The sequence below is a fragment of the Phyllopteryx taeniolatus genome, chromosome 17 (genome assembly GCF_024500385.1).
Source record: "Phyllopteryx taeniolatus isolate TA_2022b chromosome 17, UOR_Ptae_1.2, whole genome shotgun sequence".
NCBI lineage: Eukaryota > Metazoa > Chordata > Actinopteri > Syngnathiformes > Syngnathidae > Phyllopteryx > Phyllopteryx taeniolatus.
Genome location: NC_084518.1, coordinates 17,144,556 through 17,165,657, shown reverse-complemented (window position 1 = coordinate 17,165,657; position 21,102 = coordinate 17,144,556). Strand labels below are relative to the sequence as shown.

Below are 21,102 nucleotides of genomic sequence, written 5' to 3'. Positions count from 1 at the left end.
AAATCACCAATTATTTAAATTAATTAAGGAATTGAAAAAATGAATGAATCCACTTTATTTTCAAACTTACTTACAAAGAAATTATTATTAACGTGAACAATAAATAATAAAAATAACTGCAACCATTAATTATATTTAATAACAATAGTTATTAAAAAGTATGTTTGATTAAATTACTTGATTTACCCCCCCCCCCCCCCTTTAAATTAATGAATAAATAAATAGCTATTAATTAAATGAACTTACCGGTAATTAAAATATGATTTAAAAATTATTAATTTAATTGATTTTTTTTTTTCTTTCTTCTCTTGAGAACAAAAATGAGAAAAAAAACTATTAATCAATGCAACAAATATTACAGGACTGGATAATGTCAATTCTTGGTGAGCCGGATGAAAAAAGAAGACGCCCACCCTTGCCTTTCAACACAGAGGGCATTGCTGAACATTATATTGACGATATCTTCTTTAATCACCCGTTATTAGTCTTTTGGATTTCAAAATGAAACAGAGCCATCCTTTGACTGTCTTTTTTTTATTGATTTGTGTTCTCCAATGCACATTACAGACAAATAAATCACAGCGTTACAACATCTACTCAGAACATCCAGAAGAATATCTTGAAAGCAGTAAGACTCCACTACTGCTACTAAAGCAGTATAGGCAAGGAAACATCAAAAGGCAAAACAGTGCTGCTGAATGGAGTAGTAAACAAAGCAAACAGCTGCTTCATCATTACAATTCATTATGTTTATACATCACAGAATCGTGTCTTGGTGAAGCAGCATGTGGCTCATTTCTCAAGGTTTTTTTTTTTTTTTTTTTTTGTACACTCTGTAAACAGTTGGATGTCGACCACAAGGCCACAGCAGCTGCCTGTGTGGGTCAAAAGACCTTGTGTACTGCATTCCCTACGTCTGTCTGCTTTGTACAATGTCTCCTGTTTCTTGCACAAAATTCACTTTAACTCGGATTCTTGATTGACTTTGTAAGCGTCCACTTTTGTTTATTTTAGCATAGTTAGATTTAGTTCAACATTGAAGTTTTAGTTCAGTTGTTCAATTTGGAAAGCGTCTGGTTTAATTGAGCTCACGTTTTTAGTTGGGTTGGTCAGTTATACTTGTTAAGTAGCTTGACAGTTAAATTTACTTGTATTTCATTGTAAATGTTTGAATCATTTGAAATGTACAATTGTTCATTTTTACTATCAACATAATTCAACCAAAACGTTTCAATTGAATAAAAAATGGAATAAAAAATTCTATTAAAAAGAAATAAAACATTTCATTGAAAATTACAACCAGATTGATTTTTTTTAAAATGAATATACATTTTAATTAATTAAATTATTAATTATTATGATTAACAAAAAAAAATATCAAATTAAAAAGGAAATTACATTTGAATGTTAAAAATCCATTAAAATTAGATACAAATAAATTAAATGAAATAAATCCATTGTCAAATAAATACAAAAACAGAATACAAATACAGCACTTTTAAAAGGTAATTTAAAAATGGAATACAAATGTAAATGAATTGAATCAATTAAAAACAAAATAACCAGAAGTAAAACGTAAATTGAAAACATTTTTTTAAATCCTCTACAATTAAAGTAAACAGAAACATCCATTGTCAACTAAATTTTAAAAAAGTAATTATTGGAATAGAATACATTAAATTAAATTTCATGTAATTACATTTAATCTAATAAAACATATAATTACAATAATCCAATAAAAAAATATTAATCAAGGAATATTGTCGTGGAACTCCTGTTTGTTGCCGAATGTCAGAATTTTGACCCTATTATGGTTACATTATTAAAACAAATGACAGAAATATTAAGGTTTTGTTGAAGTATGTGGCGTGTACATTAAGACATACAGTATAACGTCAATTGTTTCTTCCATTATTTTATACCCTTCTGTTGCATTGACTAACAGTGCCATGTTTTTTTTCTTCCCAACTTACTTATATCACGCCATCATTCCTAAATGTCACTAAACTGTCAACAGAGCTCTACTAAAGCCATAATAAATTCATTAAAAAAATACAATAAATCAAAACAAGCATGTTGCAACTCGTCTACACCAAATGAATCGGAATTATTGCTTTGGCTGACGGCGGACATTAAAAGTGTCACATTCCATGGATTTAAACAGAAACAATCGTTAATGTGAGAAACATTCATGATAGAAAGTGTTGTTTTGGGGGAAATAAAGGCAAATGGGAAGCATTATAATGCTATAAAGACACCATTTAAAACATACACATTCAAAATGTTGGCAAGGAGGTGGTCATCGACTAATATAGAAATTTGACAGCTTGCAGTGTCGTATTATATGTACACGTCATTATTTTTTACTCGATTTTTTTTTTTTTTTTTAAGTGCGAGATTAAGCAAAATGAGTGTAAAGAGTCGAAGTGGGGAGTAAGTCACATAAGTGCAAGTCATAAATAAGTCTCCAGTCTTAGTAACCTTCTAGTTTCAAACAAGTCTCAAGTTAACTGTGGAGAAAAATCAAGCAAGTCGAGTGGCCACTAAAACAACTGGCACGTGTGGTGCATTCGATCAGCTCTCCTAGCACCCCCCCCCCAAAAAAAAACCATGATTATGAAGCCAATGTCTTTATTTCCTTATATGGTCGCATCTGGTTTGGAAAGAGAGTAGTGTTTCCATAGCAACCTTCCTGGCTGGCCTCACCTCCAGCTGCAAGGGTCTGTTCTCCAACTCCTAAAAGTATATGCTCTTCATGGCTGTAGCGTAGTGTATTGGTAGCATGTTGGTTTACGACCAAAGGAATGCATTTTAACAGACAGGGACTACAAGGGAGTGAGTGGAACACACATTTCCACAAATGAAGCAATTATTAATGAACATCATATTTATCCGATACCTCACACAGTATCTTTAAAAATGCTGATTTTCAGATGTAAGCAGGCAGGACCTTTCGAGCAAGGTACATTCAACTCCACAAGTAAGTCGAACCATTGTGCAGGCTGTGGGGCTCTGCAACTAGTTATCATGAGTGGCCAACCGCTGGCAACTTTTTTTTGCCACGATTCGAAATTCAAGTCACAAGTGAACGGCTTCACAAGGTCACGGATGCGACAGCCAATCCAAAATGCTATGTCGTATCACATGAGCTATTACAACAACAAAAAAAAGATGTTTTAAAGTATGAAGCTAGATCCAGTTAGCCACCGCCAAGCTGTACCAATAAGTACAAATATTGTTTTACAATAATACTTAACAATATTTATGATTTCATATCTACGTGGGACTAAAAAGCAAAACGCGGAGGGTCTCTGTCGCCGAAATGCTGGAGTGCAGTCAATGAATAGCGTGATCAAATAGCCACGCTGTTGTCTTTATTTCTCGGTATTTTCAAATGCAACTCCCTTAACTCACTTCAACATAGTTCCTTGACACCAGGAATATAGTGTTGCCTGGAGATACAAGTTTATCTCGTATCTCAAGTCTACGCTCACAAGTCAAACCAAAAAAAAAAAATAATTGCTCGAATGACGGCTCATTGCTCGAAAATCTAGCAAGGCGAGTAACTCGTATTTCAAGGCATCACTGTACTTTTATTGCTTTGGTCTGAGCACAAAAACAGCTAGAAAGTTTCTTTTTTTCAGAGAATAACAGAGTAAAGGTTGAAAAAAAATCTGATTGGTGAATTCGCAAATATGATGGTGTTCAAGTCAAGTCGAGTCTTTCATTATTAAATCTCAGGTCTTAACACTGGCGACTGTCTGACTTCAGTCAAGTCATGTGAGTCGTGTCCCCCACCTCTTGGTAAAGAGTGCCATACAATCATTAAAGTAAAAGTGAGACGACGATGGTGCGACAATCGCTATGGTGATGTCTGATGCTGGTGGTGTGAGTGCGTGTATATCTAGATATATACTGTATCTATAAGCCGCCGGCAGTGACGCATTCATGACGTTAGCCCGAGCGCTTTTAATGACGGGCCTACCGGGACATCCGATGGTGGGGTGAGGGCGGCCCTAAAGGTTGACCAAGTGGAGGTCGGAGGCGGAGAAGTGTGGGCACAGAGCCGCGTCCGGGTCCCGCAGCTGCCGTAGGACCCGCCGGTGGAACTTGCCCCGTACGCGGTTGAACTCCATGATATCGCCGGGGTCCTCATCGATCCAGAAGCGGTGGAACTCTTGCATAAGGTAGCCTGACACACACACACACACACACACACACACACACCTTAAATAGTGCTCTATGGAGGCTTATTGACTTGGTATTATAAATTAAACTAAGACTAAATTTCATTAATTAATTAACATACTAAGGTTTTTCAGCAGTTCTGGGTGAAGATCAACGACCACTTTCAAGCAATCACTGGAGTCTGGCTGCACCAAGTTTTGATCTTAAGGGCCATATTTGATCTTTAAAATTGGGACAGCTGGGAGTCATTTGGAGATGGGGTAAAAATATAAATAAATACAATTAAATTAAGTTAAAAATGTGCATGTAAAACATGTAAAATTATTTTGATAATAAAATAATTTGTGCTCATTTTTAGATAGCACTAATTATCACTATATCCGATTAACCAATTATTTAATAAACTATTTTGAAATGAATATGTAAAATTGCTTATTTTATTAATACGTACTTGTTATTTTAGTATTTCCAATAAATCAATATATAATTTAATGAGATAATTACATATAAAAAAGAAGACATTTTAATCAACCGATTTTAGGGCGGGAAATGCTCAATCCAACAAATAAAACCATTTATTTCAATATTCAAATAATAATTCATGGTCATTTCTTATTTCATGATCTATAACTAATTATATCTTACTTATATTTGTTTATTATTAGTTACAATAAATCTATTAGCTAATTATTTAATGGATAAAGAATGAATAAATACATTTTAATAAACCAATTCTAGGGGTAAGTGCTAAATTAACACAACAAATACATTTTAATTATAATTCATGCTTTTTAAAATTGTATTATTTAGGATTAATTTAGTCATAATAAATTTACTATGTAATCAAATCAAATATTAAAATAAATCAAATAATAATAATTAAATATAAAATATGTTAACATTTTATTATTTTTATCTTTTGCAATTACTAAATTATTTAATGCAATAAATGAATTTTTAAAAAAAAAGTAGAAGCCTATTTAGTTGCAAGGCTCAGGCTCTAGCCCCGGTCGTCATGGTAACCAGTAGTATATGGGGCGGGGTATGCCGTTGCTCACATGCATATGTCAATAAAATGAATGTAATAACATGATCCAAAAAGTAGTCAGTGTTCCCATAAGAGTTGACTCACAGAAGGTCTGCTGGAGGTGCAGCAGGGTGGGCATTTCAGGCGCCACGTTGTACAGGTGGGTCTTCAGGGCGCCGCTCACCAGCAGCGAGTAGGCCAGGTCTGTGATGTTGATGCCCACAATGGCGAAAGAATAGCTGGAGGGTGGGAGGTCATCAAATTTTAAAAAAACAGTTCATATTAGTTGAGCCTGTTCCTGTATTTTATTTTATTTTTTATTTTTTATTTATTTTTATTTTTTTTTTGGGATTGTGGACTAAATTTCCATTTCCATTCGATTAGGTTTTTTTTACACAACAGACCTTCATCTAGATTTGTATTCTTATTTGTTATACTACTGCATATATAAATATATTACATGATTTTATTGTACTTTCTATTTATTTTGCCCCACGATTGGCTGGCAACCAGTTCGGGGTGTACTCTGACCCAAAATCTGCTGGGATAGGCTCGAGCATTAATATTATGGTTAATTAATGCTCATATTAATACAGTAAGTACATGTAAAAAATGGTTATTATTTTGCATGACTTTTTACTATTTCGATTTAATATTTCTTCTTTCTTTTTAGCACCAATGAGGATTATGTGTGCTTTTACACACACCAATTACACTTGTGGGGACTCTTACCCAATGGCTTTGTCAACATTCTTCTGCTCCCATTCAGATATGTTTGCCTCGCTGGGAAGGACACACACACAAACATACGCGGGCACACACACACACACACACACACACACACACGCACACACGCCCCTAGTAGTCAAGGGTTGGTCATGATTTACTCACAAGTTTGAGTAAAGTTTGATACAGTTCTTGTACTGAATCTTATTCGATTGTGTACCTAATGAAGTGGCCAAAAAGCGTTTAAAAAAAATGAAATAAATGTAATTGAAATGCTTTGAAGCAGGGTTGGCAAAAATGCTGCCCTATGAGGCCACTTGTGCAATTCATAAATTTAGTATGACATGCCTCCTGGATGGACACAGGTCCCCCCTGCCCTATTTTAAAATGGATTGCTGTGTGTGTGTATGGAATAATAACAATGGTGCACGGAACGTGGCTGATAAAAGCGGGTGAGTGAGCGTGAAAATGGAGTACCTGCGACTCCCGTGCGCACTCCTGCACCAGGCGTGGGAGCGACACAGAGGAGGGAAGCGTGTGTCGAAACAGACAGAAGAAGCTCACTGAGATGCTGATGGCAAAGCAATACAAAGCAGCGATGCAATCAACAGAAAATGAGGAGGCAGAGGGTCGAGCTGTGAACAATGGTGAAGAGACCACACTATATGGACAAAAGTATACGACACGCTTTTTAATCTGTCACTTGAATCTTAATTCTTAATCACAACAAGCTTTTTGGACAATTGAAGGCTTCCAGTTTGTGGGAACTGTGGGAATTTTCTGGAGTTCTTCAGGGAAGTGTTTTAAATCCTTTCATTATTCTATGGAACCCTTCTTGTCCTTGTTGGAAGTACACAAAATCTAAATTCACGAAAGTCTTGCAGAAAGCTGTGGCAGTCACCTCTGAACATCCATCCTCAAGTACCAACAAGTCAAACAAATTTTGTCAGGGAAGTGTTTTAAGTACTGTCATTTTTCTACAAGAGTCGAACCCTTCTCATCCTTGTTGCAAAAATGTGTAAAACATGAACAAGGAAGTGCTTTAGGTCCCATAATTTTTCTACAAAAGGTCAAACTTCCTCGAGTAGCAATCAGTCTGACACAATTTGGAGTGCAGTTCCTCAGGGAACTGTTTTCAGTCCCATCATTTTTCTACAAAGGTTGAACTCTCGTGTAACAATCATCCATCCATTTTCTGAGCCTCTTCTCCTCACTAGGGTCGCGGGCGTCCTGGAGCCTATCCCAGCTATTATCGGGCAGGAGGCGGAGTACACCCTGAACTGGTTGCCAGCCAATCACAGGGCACATACAAACAAACAACCATTCGCACTCACATTCACACCTACGGGCAATTTAGAGTTGTCAATTAAGCTACCATGCATGGTTTTGGGATGTGGGAGGAAACCAGAGTGCCCGGAGAAAACCCACGCAGGCACGGGGAGAACATGCAAACTCCACACAGGCGGGGCCGGGAATTGAACCACGGTCCTCAGAACTGTGAGGTAGACGCTCTAACCAGTCGTCCGCCGTGTAACAATCAGTCAATCAGTCTAACACAATTTCAAGTGGAGTTCCACAGGGAAGGTCCCATAATTTTTCAAGGTAACGGGACCGTGTCGAATAGTTTTGTCCATATGTCGTGAAGTCGTGCATGTGTTTGTGTTGCCGACAGTGAGCATGATGTACAGATGAGGTCACTTCTGTTATAGTGGAAATAACAATAATACAATAAATCCTGCCTGAGAGTCAGCATAAAGTTTTCTGACATACTTGTGTTTGGGCAGTAGGGAGTCATGGAGCATCTGCAGAGCCGTCGCCTTGTCGTGTTCCGCAAAGTATCTACAAAGAGTGCTGAAGTCAGCTCAGCATTTTAGTTTAGCACCCTGTACAAATACAATGTGTCTATCTCACAACAGATTGTGGAGACCCAGCAGGCCCATGCCTCGGAAGTCCGTCTTTGGATCGCTGCCTTGGAATCCAATCTCACACCATTGCTTCGAAATCCGTCCGGTCAGAGGAGTGTCAGGACGCAGCTCCTTCCACAACTGTGCAAAAAACACAACAATAGTGACTTGTGAGGCCATCTTCAAGAGAACACAAGCTACAAGGGTACTAGATGGGATTATTTGGATTGATAAACCGCACACCTTCATCAGCATATCCTCGTGTTCTGCATTTTCACAGTCGTAAGGCTCCCGCCGGAGCTTCTCCACCTCGGCCACCAAGTACCTGTAGCCCACAATCTGCAGCAGGCTGGCCTGTAGGGAGATGCCCAACCTGGGGGGAGGACAAACACAATGGTGGAAGAAGGTAAGAAAATCGCCTTCTACTTCACTTTGGCTAACTTTCCTCATTTGAAGAGTACTCAGGATGAGAAAGTAGCATAGCGACTCAACCCTTTGACGTTATCGATCTACAATGAAAATGACAGCAGCAGCAAAATGCCCCCGTGCACTCTCATAGCTTTGAAAAGCATTTGAAACTAGACCATTTTATTTTGTCCCTTTTGGATGTTCTTGGGTTTTTCAGCTAGTCCAAAATAAAGTTATAACAATTTCTCGTTAAAAAATATTTTTTAAATGATATGGAAAATATTCTATTATAAAAATATTTTAAAATCAAAGATTTTAAAAAATATATATAAAATATTCATAAAGAATGCATTAACATATATATAATATAAAAACGTATACATTATATCAACTTATATATATGTATATACATTCATATAAAATACCAATTAAAAATGCAAAATAAAAATAATAAACTACAACAAATATTCGATTAGAAAATATGTATATTTGTGAAAATCCTAAAATAAAAAAATGATATTGCTATAAAATACAAGGATAAATATATTTTTAAATACTGTATACAGAATAAGGAATGTATTATTGCACTTTTTATTCTGTTCACTTTTATAATTCATGCTATTGTAATGCTCATTGGAGAGTTCCCGTTCTTGGGGTAGATTTTTAACATTTTAGGCGTCTTTTTTTTTTATTTTTTTTTATTTTTTTTATACAGTCTCTTAAACTGACATAAGGGTGTGTATATAGGCTCACTGAGGGTTGGTGTCGGGATTGATCTTCTTCAGAGTCATGATCTCGTCAATGGTTTTCTCCACTTTGTCGGGGTGGGTACTGAGGGCGGACTGAAGCAACTGCAAAGAAAAGATGTTATACATTTCGTTAAAAAAAAAAGCAAACAGAATCATGTTGATAATTATTAACCTTTAATATTACCTCATTTTTGGAGTACTTCAGAGATGACTCTGTAAGAAAAGCATCCCACAAAGTTAGAGAAGATGCGATAGTATGCTCAAAATATCAGCAGGCGTGCACGCGCTCATACCGATCTTGAGTGTCCTGCGGGCGCCGTGCTTGTTGTTGTAGCAGATCCGCTGTAGTTCACAGCGTCCCGTAAACTTGCGCGCCACGAATTTCAGGCCTCGCCACAGACATTTGCAGTAGAGGAACACGAAGAACTGGGTCAACACTCTACAGGGGAGGAGACGGAAGAAAATTACACATCTTGCCTTCACAAAGGCATTCAGTCATTGCTTTGGTGCCATTTTGTGGTAGTTTGATGCCAATGATTTATGTTGACGTGAAGGGAGGAGCTTCATTTAGTCAGGATATTGCCCTATTTGTCTCCGGGTACTCTGGCTTCCTCCCACATTCCAAAAACATGCATGTTCGGTTCATTGAAGACTCTAAATTGGCTGTAGGAGTGTACGTGAGTGTGAAAGCTTGTTTGTCGAAATGTGCCCTGCGATATACTGGGACCAGTTTAGGGTGTACACCGCCTCTTGCCCCTAAGTCACCTGGGATAGACTCCTCCTCCCAAATGAGGACAAGTGCAATATAAAATGGATGAATGCAATTCATGTTATATTAATTGTATTGTGTTTGTTTAGTAACAATCAGTAGACAGTTTGGAGTGGAGTTCCTCAGGGAAGCGTTTTAAGTCCAGTCATTTTAGTCTATGATTTCAGGATAAAAGAGCACTTGTGTGTGTGTCACAATACTTTTCTCAGTATGCTGAAGTCTCAGGAGATTTGCTGATGTCACGGGTAATAATAATTTGAACGTACAAGTTTCCTTTGGCTTTAAAGGCATATTTTTCCAAAACATTCTGGTCACACTAAAAATTGCTCGACTTTTTGAGGTTCTCGACTTCAGTATGTTGATTTTTGTGGTCACACTCACGTGTGTTCTAATATTTTGTCTCATACGCACGGGCGTTTCCAATATTTTGTCCCAGTAGCTCAAGCGCCACGACACAACAAATGGAAATGAAAATAAAGGTGGCTCATAAAGGAACATTTTAGAAATATTAGACACTCAAAAAAAGAAAAAGCTATTTTTATAGGTGATGCTGAGGAGTTAGAATGGAGACACACCTCACGGGACATGCATGCTGACCCATTAAGGCACTATGTGGGACATTACTAAAAGAAATAAGTCCAACAAGAATGAACCAAAAGAAAATTCAAGTTTTGTTTTGATTGTTTGCACCCGAACGAGATAGAAAATGATGGCTAGATAAAGCACACCGAATCCATTGGCCCAAACCTCTGCGTGATCAATAACGCCAGCTCAATGCAGTAAGAGCAACAAGGGGGCTATAAATAGAACAGACGGGGGAGGGTTTGTTTACATACTGTACATAGCAGCTTCTTACTGGGTGGGATCTACACAGGGCTCAAACAGGAGTACTGGGAATTAATTTCTTTGGTGTGAACAGTTTCACACATGAATTCCATCAGGAAACGAAATGCAAGCTCGCCACACCTCAGGAAGTGCTTCATGATGCCCGGCGTCTTGTCCACTGGAGTTGCTGCTGGGGGATGACCTGCAAAGAGAACATGATGATGGTGGGCTTTACATAATGTATGTATAAACTATGATCAAAAAAGGCTTATGATTGATTATGTATAAAGAGCTTTTGGGATCAAAAGAACAAAATTAAACTATATTATGAGAATAATGATGAGAATCCAATCTTTCAACTCTTCTGAGAATAAAATTATATTCAAGAGGAAAAATAGATAACCAGCAAATGACGTTTTATGTTTTAAAAGGGAAAAAGCATTTATTTCGAGAATAAAGGCATTACCTTTTGAGAAAAACATTTTTTGTTAAAGAAGAAACGTGTACTATGCATACAGTACTTGTATAATGACAACAAAGTCAGACAGGTAATCTGAATAATAATTGTAAGAATAATTTTGAATTGATTTGAGAACTAAATAACAATTCTTCCCGAATAAAGTTGTAATTTTCAGGGAAAAACAGGTACAGGTATATTTATTCGAAAATTAACTTCAGAATCTTATTAGAAATTGTTTTACTTTTTTTCCATACATGACTGACTACGTGAGTTGGAGGGGAAAAAAAGCAATGATAATGTCTCAAAAACATCTTAATGCTACAAGTCAAGTCATATATTCAAGAAAAAAAGTAGTTTTTTCCAATTGTATTCTAATTAAGACTTTTTTCTTTAAAACATTTTTATTTTAGGGAAAACGTATAAATGTTTAGAAAATAAAGGTAGATTTTGGGGTGGAGTCTTGCAGAAAAGTAATATAATATTTGGGAATAAAAAAGTAATTGTTTTTAGAAATAGTACTATGTTCTCGAAAAAAAATCATCATAACATTACCATTTTTCTCTAAGAATAGGACTTTTTAATCTAAGAAATTTAAGAAAATTATTTTTTTCTTTATGGAATAGATATGACTGCTGTGATTTACAGGTTTTTTTTTTTCTTTGGAAAAATACTTCACATTGAAAATATATACATATTTTTCAAAGATATCCTTAATCCTCACTTTAAAAAGAAAAAAAAAAAGCATGAAACATAGTAAACTTTTTTTTTCAGTGTAGACCAAATAGTGTGTACTGGTGGTTCGCATCCGCCCCGCCGGCCCTATGTTTCCTCCCGCCGCCGCAGGCCTGCATCTGAGGAACTGTCCACGGTGCGCAGCCTTGAACGCGCGAGCCATCTCACTTGCGTGTCTACCCACTAAATTTCCTCTTTTACAACGCGCCACGTTTTCAAATGCGTGACAAAATCAAACCGGAAAAAAACAAAACTGATTTTCTGATGGATGATTAGCAAAAGCAGATTTGCATAATCCGCAACCATGCGCAGCGATGCCCTCTGCCTTGCAAGGTCAGCACGTCATAAAATGCGTCATAAAAAAAAAAAAGATCTTACCGTTTTTAATCTATTAAAGGGAGTGCAAAGCGAAGCAGGCGACGTGCGGCTTCGTGTCTCCCCCGTCACTCGGCTCCAGACGTCCGCTTCGCCTCCATGATGACGCCGTTGTGCGAAGATGCAGTCGATAGGGGGCGCCAGAGCGCTCGGCATCAGAAGACTGACGTCACGTGGTTAGTGATGAGCCTGCAGATGGAAAAAAAACACAAGGTATTCACAATATTCTGCACACAGAAAGCCGTTTCAAATATTAAACAACAAAAAAGACAATAATACACATACAGTTTAATAAATACCTCTCAAAACGGAGCATTACCCGGTTTTTTTTTGGAGGGGGGGAAGAGACAATTTCATGCAGCTCTAGTATTGCATTACAAAATGAATCAAATTTTTTTTTTTTTCAGTAATTCAGATCTGTTTAATTGTAAACAAGTGATAATTGTATTTTTGGCAAACAAAAGGCATTGTTCCGACTTCGTGGTCCACAAAACTAGTTGACTTTTCCACATAATTGAAAATAAAATTAATGCAAATAAAATGACAATCGTGTGATAAAGTCCGATACCAACATTTTAAACTTGAATTTTGGGGGACAACATAGGTAGGTTTTTATTATTAGTATTAGTATTTTACGTCAACATTTTCTGCATAATTGTATTAAGGAAAATAAAATGACATTTGTGTGAAAGTCAAGACACTGAAATGTTTTCCCACTTGTGCTATTTGCACAAAAGTCGACTTTTCCACATAACTGCATCAAAATTAAAATAAAAAAAGATTAAAAATAGATAAGCAGAAGATGGATGCATTGATTGATGGTCAATAAAATGACAATTGTGTGGAACCATCTGACATAAAAAATATCACAAAGTAGACAAAATGCATTTTTGTCACTTTTGTGGCACACTAAAATGTAGACAATCAATATTTCATGTCAAATTATTCCAAATATTTCAATTAAAAATAAATGTAAGTTTAATAAAATGAAAACAAAATTGTGGACAAAAAAAGTCAGGTATCAAAGCACTTGAGATGAGAAAATGACAATACTGAGAATATTAATGACATCAATAGTAAACAATTGACAAATTTTGGGCAAACAAAACAGCTTTTATGATCAAATGAAAAAAATAATTAGTTTAAAAAAAGTTGACTTTACCTGATATTTTATGTTACACCTGTCCACATACTTGTAAATATATTAACATTACCTTCAAATTAATCTTAAAAAAAAATACATTTAATTAAAAATTACAATTGCGTGGGAAACAATTTTTTTTTGCAAGTGATGGTAGTTTGAATATTGCGTCTATCAACATTAAAAGAGGCTTGGATTTGGCCCGTTTTAAAATGGAAATTTTACAAAACAATGCAGTGCAGAACTACAGAATAAATTATGAGAGAGCAGAAAATATCAAATTAATGGCTCTAGCAGCAAAAAAAAAAAAAACATCTTGATAATAAATAGTCTTTGCGCCGTGAATGCCCTTTGTTTTAACGAGTAACATGCACCATATATGTAGCAGTAACTTTTAAACAAATTAACAGTAGCTTTTCTGGAAATGAAGGTAAACATCAGCTTTTTCCTTTTTTCGTAACAGCATGATGGAAGACAACATTCGAGATCCCTTTCTTACAACAGAAAGACTTAGTTCTTCTTTTTTTCTGTGGTCAGAGCGCAGAGACCACCGTTACGTTATTTTGTCCGTTTCTGTCGGCCGGCAGCAGGCGGTCTGAGGCGCACAGGGCCTCCTGGTCCGAAGGGTCCCCGGAGTCGGGCTCGGGCTGAGCCGAGTGGGTGGGCAAGGCGTTGAAGGTGACGAAGCCCACCATGATGAGGATGAACGCCATGATGTACAGCGGTGAAAACTGGAACAGAAAATGTTAAATAATTCATTTTTAGTAGTGTATGTCACCTTAAAAAAAAGTCTTCATTTGACAAAGAAATCACTGTCGCACAATGAACATAAGTATATTAGCGATTAGGCATTGGCAAATTCTCAAATTTTTTTTATTGTTTAAATGACAAAAGGTGAGTGACTGTGTAACGTGCTAATGCCCATATTTGTTTGCCCATGTGTGATTTCACATCAGTTTGTGCTAGTGTGTTATTTAAGATAGTATGCTAGCTAATACTATTGATGGGCCTCACGTGAAGGTGGTTTGTTTGTGTTAATAATCATAATAAAAAAACTACTGAAGATGGTTATTTATGTAACATGTGTTCATGTTTGTGTACATGCTAGATGCATGGTGTTTTTACATTGTGATTGTCTTCGTTTTTTTATGTGCTTTGCCGCCATCTCGTGGCATCTATATGCATTTACAAACCGCTTTTAGGCAGCTGTTAGGACCGACCCCGTTTGCAATTCACAAATTCACCTGTTGGAGCTGGGATAGGCTCCAGCTCACCCACACTCCGAATGAGGAAAAGTGCTACAGAAAATAAATGGATTAAGACATACGTTGTTGTTTTTACCTACCGTGTAGTGAAAGAGGAAAAGGCCACAGAAGAGGCTGAAGAGGTCAGCGGTGAGCAGCGAGAGGTTGACGGCGGTGGCGCTAGTCCTCTTCACCACGACCGGCATGAAGCTGTATAGCGCGAACATGCACAGCACATACATGGCAAACAGCATGGCTGAACCACCCAAAAACAACACAGGAGATAGGTTAGAGCAGTGGCTCTCAAACTTTTTACACCAAGTACCACCTCAAAAAATACTTTGATCTGGATTTGCACCACCATCATGATCAACATTAAAACATGGGAAAATGTTTGTGAAAAACGAGAGAGGCTTTAGTCCATTTAATTTTATTGGAAGCCACTGTAACATTATGCATTTAATTACATTTTATTCAAAAACCTTTACTTACATAATAATTCAATGAATATGTATAACACAGAAATGTCAAATAAACATTTTAACTAAATACATGTCGAAAAAAGAAATTCTAAAAGATTAAATATAAATGTATTGTACTCAAGAGTGAAATACAACTCAACTGTACTTTCATTTGTGGACCACACTTTGAGAATCACAGGGTTCGCGCCAGGATGTCGGCCCAAACTCATTATAAAATATTAATCGTTTTTAAAAGTTAAGACAAAGAGTTGACTCACCAATGTGAAAGTTCCACTTGATTTCCTTGACTGCACTAATTTCCAGTGCGGCTCTGCAAAGGATAACAGGTTCAGCATGAGGACATTAAGTAAAATATTTCAAATATAATAATTGGAATAATTACTATAATAAATAATACTATACACGTAGATGTATATTATATACAAAATCTAAGATAATATGAAATATAATAATTATGTAAAATAACTAGTATTTTTTTTTTAAATAAAATTCTCTTTTTCAGAGCCGCCAACATAAAAATTCACTTCCATAACTTGTCCAAATTTGTCAGAATTTCCGTATTTTCAAAATTTTGTCAAGAACATTACCTTGCGACAGTCATAATCCTTAATAAATGAGGGCTTCAGTGTTTGTAATTTTAATTTTTTTTATTACAACAACCTCGTAATCGGGGACGCAGTAACATTTGCGCAACCATTGTCCCAGATTATCGCACTACTCGTCACTTTAAACCGCATACACTCCTTGAAGTCTCAGTGCCCTTTGCACAATGGTCATTGCACCGGACTATTGCGATATTAGCCATTCGAACTGCTCTACGTGCTAGAGGACTCTGCCTCTTTTTGCACAATTGTTTTTTGTCAATGTCTTTATGTCTCCAAAGTGTTCTGTAAATTGACTGTCTGTTGTACTAGAGCGGCTCCAACTACCGGAGGCAAATTCCTTGTGTGTTTTGGACATACTTGGCAAATAAAGATGATTCTGATTCTGAGTTACAGCCTGAATCAAAGTACCAGTATATAAGATTTTCACGTTCCATCATCAAAAATATCTTCGTCTCTGGATTATTTTGCATTTGACCAATTCTGTTTTCAACCCTGGTAACAAAAAAAGCAAGTGTATTCAAGCAGATGAATCAGATCGCAAACATCAAAATTAAAACTCTATTTTGCAAACAAATAAATGACATTGCTGATAGATTGATGAGGACAGTTTATGTATGGACAATAATTTTGGTCTCTATTTTATGCAATGTACTTCATGTACACGTCTTCTCTTGCAAGCTAGTTATTTTCCTTCATTTTCCGTACCGCTTGTCCTCACTAGCGTCGCGGGCGTGCTGGAGCCTATCCCAGCTATCCTATATTACAAATATTTATTAATAATAATAATATACTTTTAACCCGGTCACGTTCTAAACTGGGTGAGTAGTTTTACTTTATTTTAGTCAATTTGTATATTGCAAGAGCACTGGCTGTACAGTTAACGGTTTCACAACGGACAACATTTTGAACCTGGGACTGATTAAATCTCTATCCAATGCGACTAGCAAGGGCTCACAAATTTTTGACCATATTCTAATTTATTGACATGCATCTCTATGTATATTGTAAATCACTGAATGCTAGCAAAGAAAAAAAAAAAAAAAAAAAAAAGGAGGTTTTTGTGGTGTAAAACTCACAGCTGAATCCCACTGACGATAGTCCCAAAGAAGCCCATCATTCCCAAGAACTCCACCCGGGTCCGGTTCTTCACGGTGAACTCCTGGCACAAGTTGGACACGGCGTAGAGGACGGCGCTGATCAGCACCAAGCCATCGCCCAGCACCACGTCACTGGCTGCAGAACCCATTCATTAATGAATGATGGCGATTGAACGCGGAGAGGATAGACAGAAGAAGGCCTCCTTACCGGATCCCTGCTCTCTTCCGGCCAGGATGTCGGCGCCCACCATGGCGCCCACGCCCAGCAGGCACACGGTCACGGCGATGTAGTGCAGCGGCCTGTAGCGAGTCTTCAGCAGGAACCAGGACATGAGCATCAGCGCCGGTACCACGAAGCAGTCCAGCAGCTGCAAAACAAACAGTGGTATTGATATGATATGAATGCGCACATTTACAAATACATTTTGCACAATAAACATTTAATGATATGATTTAATTAATTTTTGACAAATAAATTATACAAAATTAAAATTACACATAACAGTGGATACAAAAAGTCTACAATCCCTGTTCAAAAGCCAGGTTTTTTTCCATGTTGTACTACTTCAATTGTATAACTATACTGTATAAAATAATGATTGCAATAATTAGCAATTTATAGAGGAATACATTATTGGGAAAGGTGTGCATTTGAGGTGAGGCATTCATTTGCAGCCAGCAATAAATTGAGGCACGGCACTTAATAGAGCGGATGCCACTATTTGAGGAAATACGTTACTAATCCACCATGTTTACGTTAGCATTGACGGACGGCAGAAGCACCAAACTAACTATACGCGAACACTGCTGACTCTCACCTGGATGCTAGTCAGCGTGGTGTAGCGGTACGCCTTCACGACCGTGTAGTTGGCCTCCACGTCGGCCACACCCATCAACAGGTACTTCCACCACTTGGTCTTCAGCACCTGCAGGAAGTTTCGCTCTCCTGTAGATGCACACAAAAGGCGTACTGCGGTGCTGCTCTTATTACAGGCCAAACGGCTTGTTCAGTGGAGCAGGGAGAAAACATTAAGGCGACATAAAAGATGTGGCGTGAACACGTGTCAGAGCCTAGTGAAACGCTAATCGCCGTTATAGTACCTGCGGCGAAGCCTCTCCTTAACTTCCACTAACAACCCAGGCTAAATTTAGCTCCTCCCCGACACAAAGCTTGTCTCTCAGTCGAGATGTATCACTTCAACATACTTCCTTGACACCAATTCCTATTTAGACAGGGCTTTGGCGGCTGGCAGCATGTGGCATTTCAGAAAGAGCACAAAAAAATGCAAATAGGTCAATTTTTCAGCGAATAGCTGGGGTTCGTTTCCACCGGAACAATAAAAGGTGAACAGTGAACTGCAAATATGCAGGGGATTACATTGGTGCCTTCAGATACGAGTTTTATTTGTACCGGGACCAAATTCGTAACTAAGAATCACAATTAATGTTTCCTCAATGAAATAAATGGAATTGCAATTTCCAGCCCCCCTCCCCAAAAAATTTTTGTAATGTTGTTGTTTTTTTAAAGAATGATATTGTAACATACAGTAATGACAATTAAAAAGAATGTAAAGAAATGAGACGGGGGGTTTTTTTGCTTCAATTCATGAGACATGCTGTTCCTTCTGGTGCACGCACCTTGGCCACCTGAGGGCAGTATAATACAGACATACACCAATGCATGGAGACGTCTCAGCTCCACAGTAAGGCACAGTAATACTAGCCGTTCTTCACAGAGGATAAAGAATATATACCTGTGTCTAGCGGTGTAACGATTCAATTTTCTACATTGATGTATCGATTTATATCAAATCAACAACAAAACAAAACAAAAATCGGCCAAACATCGGCTTGTATCTTGAAAAACTCCTACATCGGGTCACCCCTGTCTCAAGGCACTACTGCCCTGTATATACCTTTGTGTGTGCAGAGAACGGTGGTGTAGGCAAGCAATAGCAAGGCATAGTTGAGGAAGCTTTGCAACATGGGCGTCTCCGCGCCGGCGTCGGCCAGGTACTGGCAGCTCACTGCCGTGCCACAGATCATCAGGGACAAGACTTGGCCCATGACCAGGGTCTTCAACAGATCCCTGGAGGAAGAGAACATGAGGATCAACGGCCAGTACCTCAGATGACGTGCCAACGAAAACAGGCCCGCATTCCAAGCGCTCACCACGTGAAGACGTCCCTCAGCTTGTAATTGTACAGACCGCAGGCCAGCCTCAGTTTCCCACACATCTTTTCATCCACTTGGGCCTCCATCGCACTATAAGATTACAAAAGAGATGTAAAAGAATTGGCGTCCTGGCTAACGAAAGGAGTGTGTGGTATCAGTCACGCTGGAAAGTCTCATGCTTCCAATTACTGTGCAAGATTGTCTTGCTGGATAGTGTAAGAATGACTAAACTAAATTGAGGCACAACAAGCTTTTCAGTTCTTTTTCTTTCCCCTTGCTTGCATGGGTAACTTATCTTCTGTTGACACGAATTCTCCTGATAAATTGCCCAAGTACAGTAAGACACAATAAAAAAATAAATACAATTTCAGTGTAGCCTAAAATCATCACGATAATCTGACATACAGTATAGTCTCCCACAAAGATCACTTTTGGGCAGAGCTTAGAACTAGCAACGATTACAAGTGGCCGCCATCTTTGTGGAATTTTGTAACTAAAAAAAGAAAATCAGGGAATGATCACTTCAATTGGTCTCTAAAATCCTTCATAAACAATAAATTCAGGGGAAAAAAAACAATTTATTACTAAAGTACAGGACCTATTCTACTGCCCACACTGCTCTTGAATTATTAAAAATGAATTATGTTGCATACACACTATTTAGGTCAGTCAAGAGTTTTTAGGGCAAGTGATGCTGTTTGAATCTTCACAGTAATTTTGACAGGTCGACTTGGAGAACCCTTCGAAATTTAGATTAATGGTAGATAATTTTAACTGAAATTTGCCAATCCGAGAACTGGTTTCCTGAGTAGGAGACCAAACGAAAGGGCCGAGGAGATATGTTGCAAAATAATAAGGTTTTACCGCTTTACGCTAATTTGAAGGCACCTTTTAACCAGATTTTCTATAGTTCGATAGCACACAAAATCATTTCCCAAAAATGTCTTTTTTTTTCTGACACAAAAAAACTCAATTCATCAGTCATCCCATTTTCAAAACTCGTGGTGTGTGGCACTCTGGTTGAAGTGGCCATTCCATCCAGACAGACTATGTGTGATTTTTGGTTCAATCTTGTCACGTTGTTACTAGAACACGTGAGTGGTCCTCATTGATTTGGAAAATCTACTTTTATGTATAAAAGCAAAATATCAGACATAACCAAGGTTCACCCCACCAAAATGACTGATATAAAATTGTAGTTTTACATATTACCATCAATGTGGTTTTACTGTAGAAATGCCACGTAGAAATTCATTAGTTCATTCGATGACTCAATGGTAAGTTTCAATGACAACAAAAACGAACAGACAGCATAGATTTTTACCTTGACCTAATCAGCACTTCTCTTTGACACTTGAAAGAATAAAACAACAAAGATGCACTACATTAACTCACATGATTCTGTGACAGTCCGAGAATGTCAGACGAAGCCAGTCCCCATTTCTTCCTCTTACTTCGGCAAGAGTGGGTCTTATCTCGCTGCCGAACCGGAAGGGGCCCCTTTCCCTCCTCTTTCTCCTCCTACTTCTCCCACTGGAGATAAAATGAAAGCCGGTAACACTTCTTGTGTACGCAGTCAGACTTTTCGCTACTTTAATGGGACATTTAATCGCCGCTACCTCGGTGTAATTTGAGGGGTTGAATTTATCGGAGTCGCCGATCTTGTTTCTGCTGTTTGGAGAGGTGTCGCGTGGTATGGACGTCATCGGAGCGTCGACCTATCAAACTGCTAGGGTGTTGTTACGTCACATTTCAGCATGGCTTTTAAACTATGATAAAGAAATTGAAATAAGATTGGATAAATGAATTAAAACAATCTCATGCGTCAAAATGCGCCATTAAATACATCAAATATTTCAGCAGCAATGCTTTTAGAAATAAATAATTAAATGAACAGAAAATGGATGGATGGATAAATAAATACAGAAATAAATGATTGAATGAATGAATGAATACATAAACAAGAAATATAAATAAATAAATAAATAAATAAATAAATAAAACAACCTCATACGATTTGGTCAAAATAAAAAAAAATACATCGAATATTTAAGGAGCCAGGTTGTTAAAAATAAAAAAAATACACAAACATAAGAAAAATACGATACAAATAGGATAAAATAATAATGAAATTAAATTTAAAAAAATAAAACAACCTCATAAGAAGAGCATATCCATCCATTTTCTGAGCCGCT

At 37.4% G+C, this 21,102-nt stretch overlaps 2 protein-coding genes and 1 long non-coding RNA gene across 8 annotated transcripts; 1 reads left to right on the top strand and 2 right to left on the bottom strand.

The window, feature by feature from the left end:
• Positions 1-518: 518 nt before the first annotated feature.
• Positions 519-12,324, bottom strand: elmod1 (ELMO/CED-12 domain containing 1). 5 transcript variants are annotated; one of them, XM_061752065.1, is made up of 12 exons: positions 12,167-12,324; positions 10,738-10,798; positions 9,296-9,441; positions 9,187-9,215; positions 9,007-9,104; positions 8,089-8,218; positions 7,853-7,986; positions 7,712-7,780; positions 6,419-6,439; positions 5,948-5,998; positions 5,321-5,454; positions 519-4,192 (listed from the first exon to the last, which is right to left on the bottom strand). In XM_061752065.1, the coding sequence occupies exons 2-12, from the start codon at positions 10,752-10,754 to the stop codon at positions 4,017-4,019; spliced, it is 1,005 nt and encodes a 334-aa protein (XP_061608049.1). In that variant the 5' UTR covers positions 10,755-10,798; positions 12,167-12,324; the 3' UTR covers positions 519-4,016. The 5 variants fall into 5 exon arrangements, 4 of the variants coding, with proteins under 4 accessions (XP_061608049.1, XP_061608050.1, XP_061608052.1 ...); XM_061752066.1 differs by lacking the exon at positions 6,419-6,439; XM_061752068.1 differs by lacking the exon at positions 12,167-12,324 and having other exon boundaries at positions 9,296-9,439; positions 10,736-10,769.
• Positions 7,912-12,322, top strand: LOC133467323 (uncharacterized). Its single transcript, XR_009785191.1, has 4 exons — positions 7,912-8,050; positions 8,126-8,251; positions 10,691-10,820; positions 12,186-12,322. It is a non-coding gene; the product is annotated as an uncharacterized LOC133467323 (long non-coding RNA).
• A 799-nt stretch (positions 12,325-13,123) lies between the features above and the next one.
• Positions 13,124-20,680, bottom strand: LOC133467321 (solute carrier family 35 member F2-like). 2 transcript variants are annotated; one of them, XM_061752063.1, is made up of 10 exons: positions 20,527-20,680; positions 20,303-20,440; positions 18,905-18,997; positions 18,649-18,821; positions 17,551-17,678; positions 16,941-17,100; positions 16,712-16,868; positions 15,288-15,340; positions 14,650-14,804; positions 13,124-14,035 (listed from the first exon to the last, which is right to left on the bottom strand). In XM_061752063.1, the coding sequence occupies exons 3-10, from the start codon at positions 18,991-18,993 to the stop codon at positions 13,838-13,840; spliced, it is 1,113 nt and encodes a 370-aa protein (XP_061608047.1). In that variant the 5' UTR covers positions 18,994-18,997; positions 20,303-20,440; positions 20,527-20,680; the 3' UTR covers positions 13,124-13,837. The 2 variants fall into 2 exon arrangements, with proteins under 2 accessions (XP_061608047.1, XP_061608046.1); XM_061752062.1 differs by having other exon boundaries at positions 20,303-20,659.
• Positions 20,681-21,102: the final 422 nt, after the last annotated feature.

Excerpts from the sequence above, each read along its gene's own strand:
- LOC133467321 (XM_061752062.1), bottom strand. The coding sequence starts at position 20,613 with ATGACGTCCATACCACGCGACACCTCTCCAAACAGCAGAAACAAGATC. Across the intron at positions 14,805-15,287 it reads CAAGTGGAACTTTCACATTG|CCATGCTGTTTGCCATGTAT; the intron begins GTGAGTCAACTC and ends TGGGTGGTTCAG. Across the intron at positions 14,036-14,649 it reads TTTTCCTCTTTCACTACACG|TTTTCACCGCTGTACATCAT; the intron begins GTAGGTAAAAAC and ends TTTCTGTTCCAG.
- elmod1 (XM_061752065.1), bottom strand. Across the intron at positions 9,105-9,186 it reads TGAAGTACTCCAAAAATGAG|TTGCTTCAGTCCGCCCTCAG; the intron begins GTAATATTAAAG and ends TTTTCTTTGCAG. Across the intron at positions 8,219-9,006 it reads AATCCCGACACCAACCCTCA|GTTGGGCATCTCCCTACAGG; the intron begins GTGAGCCTATAT and ends TCCTCCCCCCAG.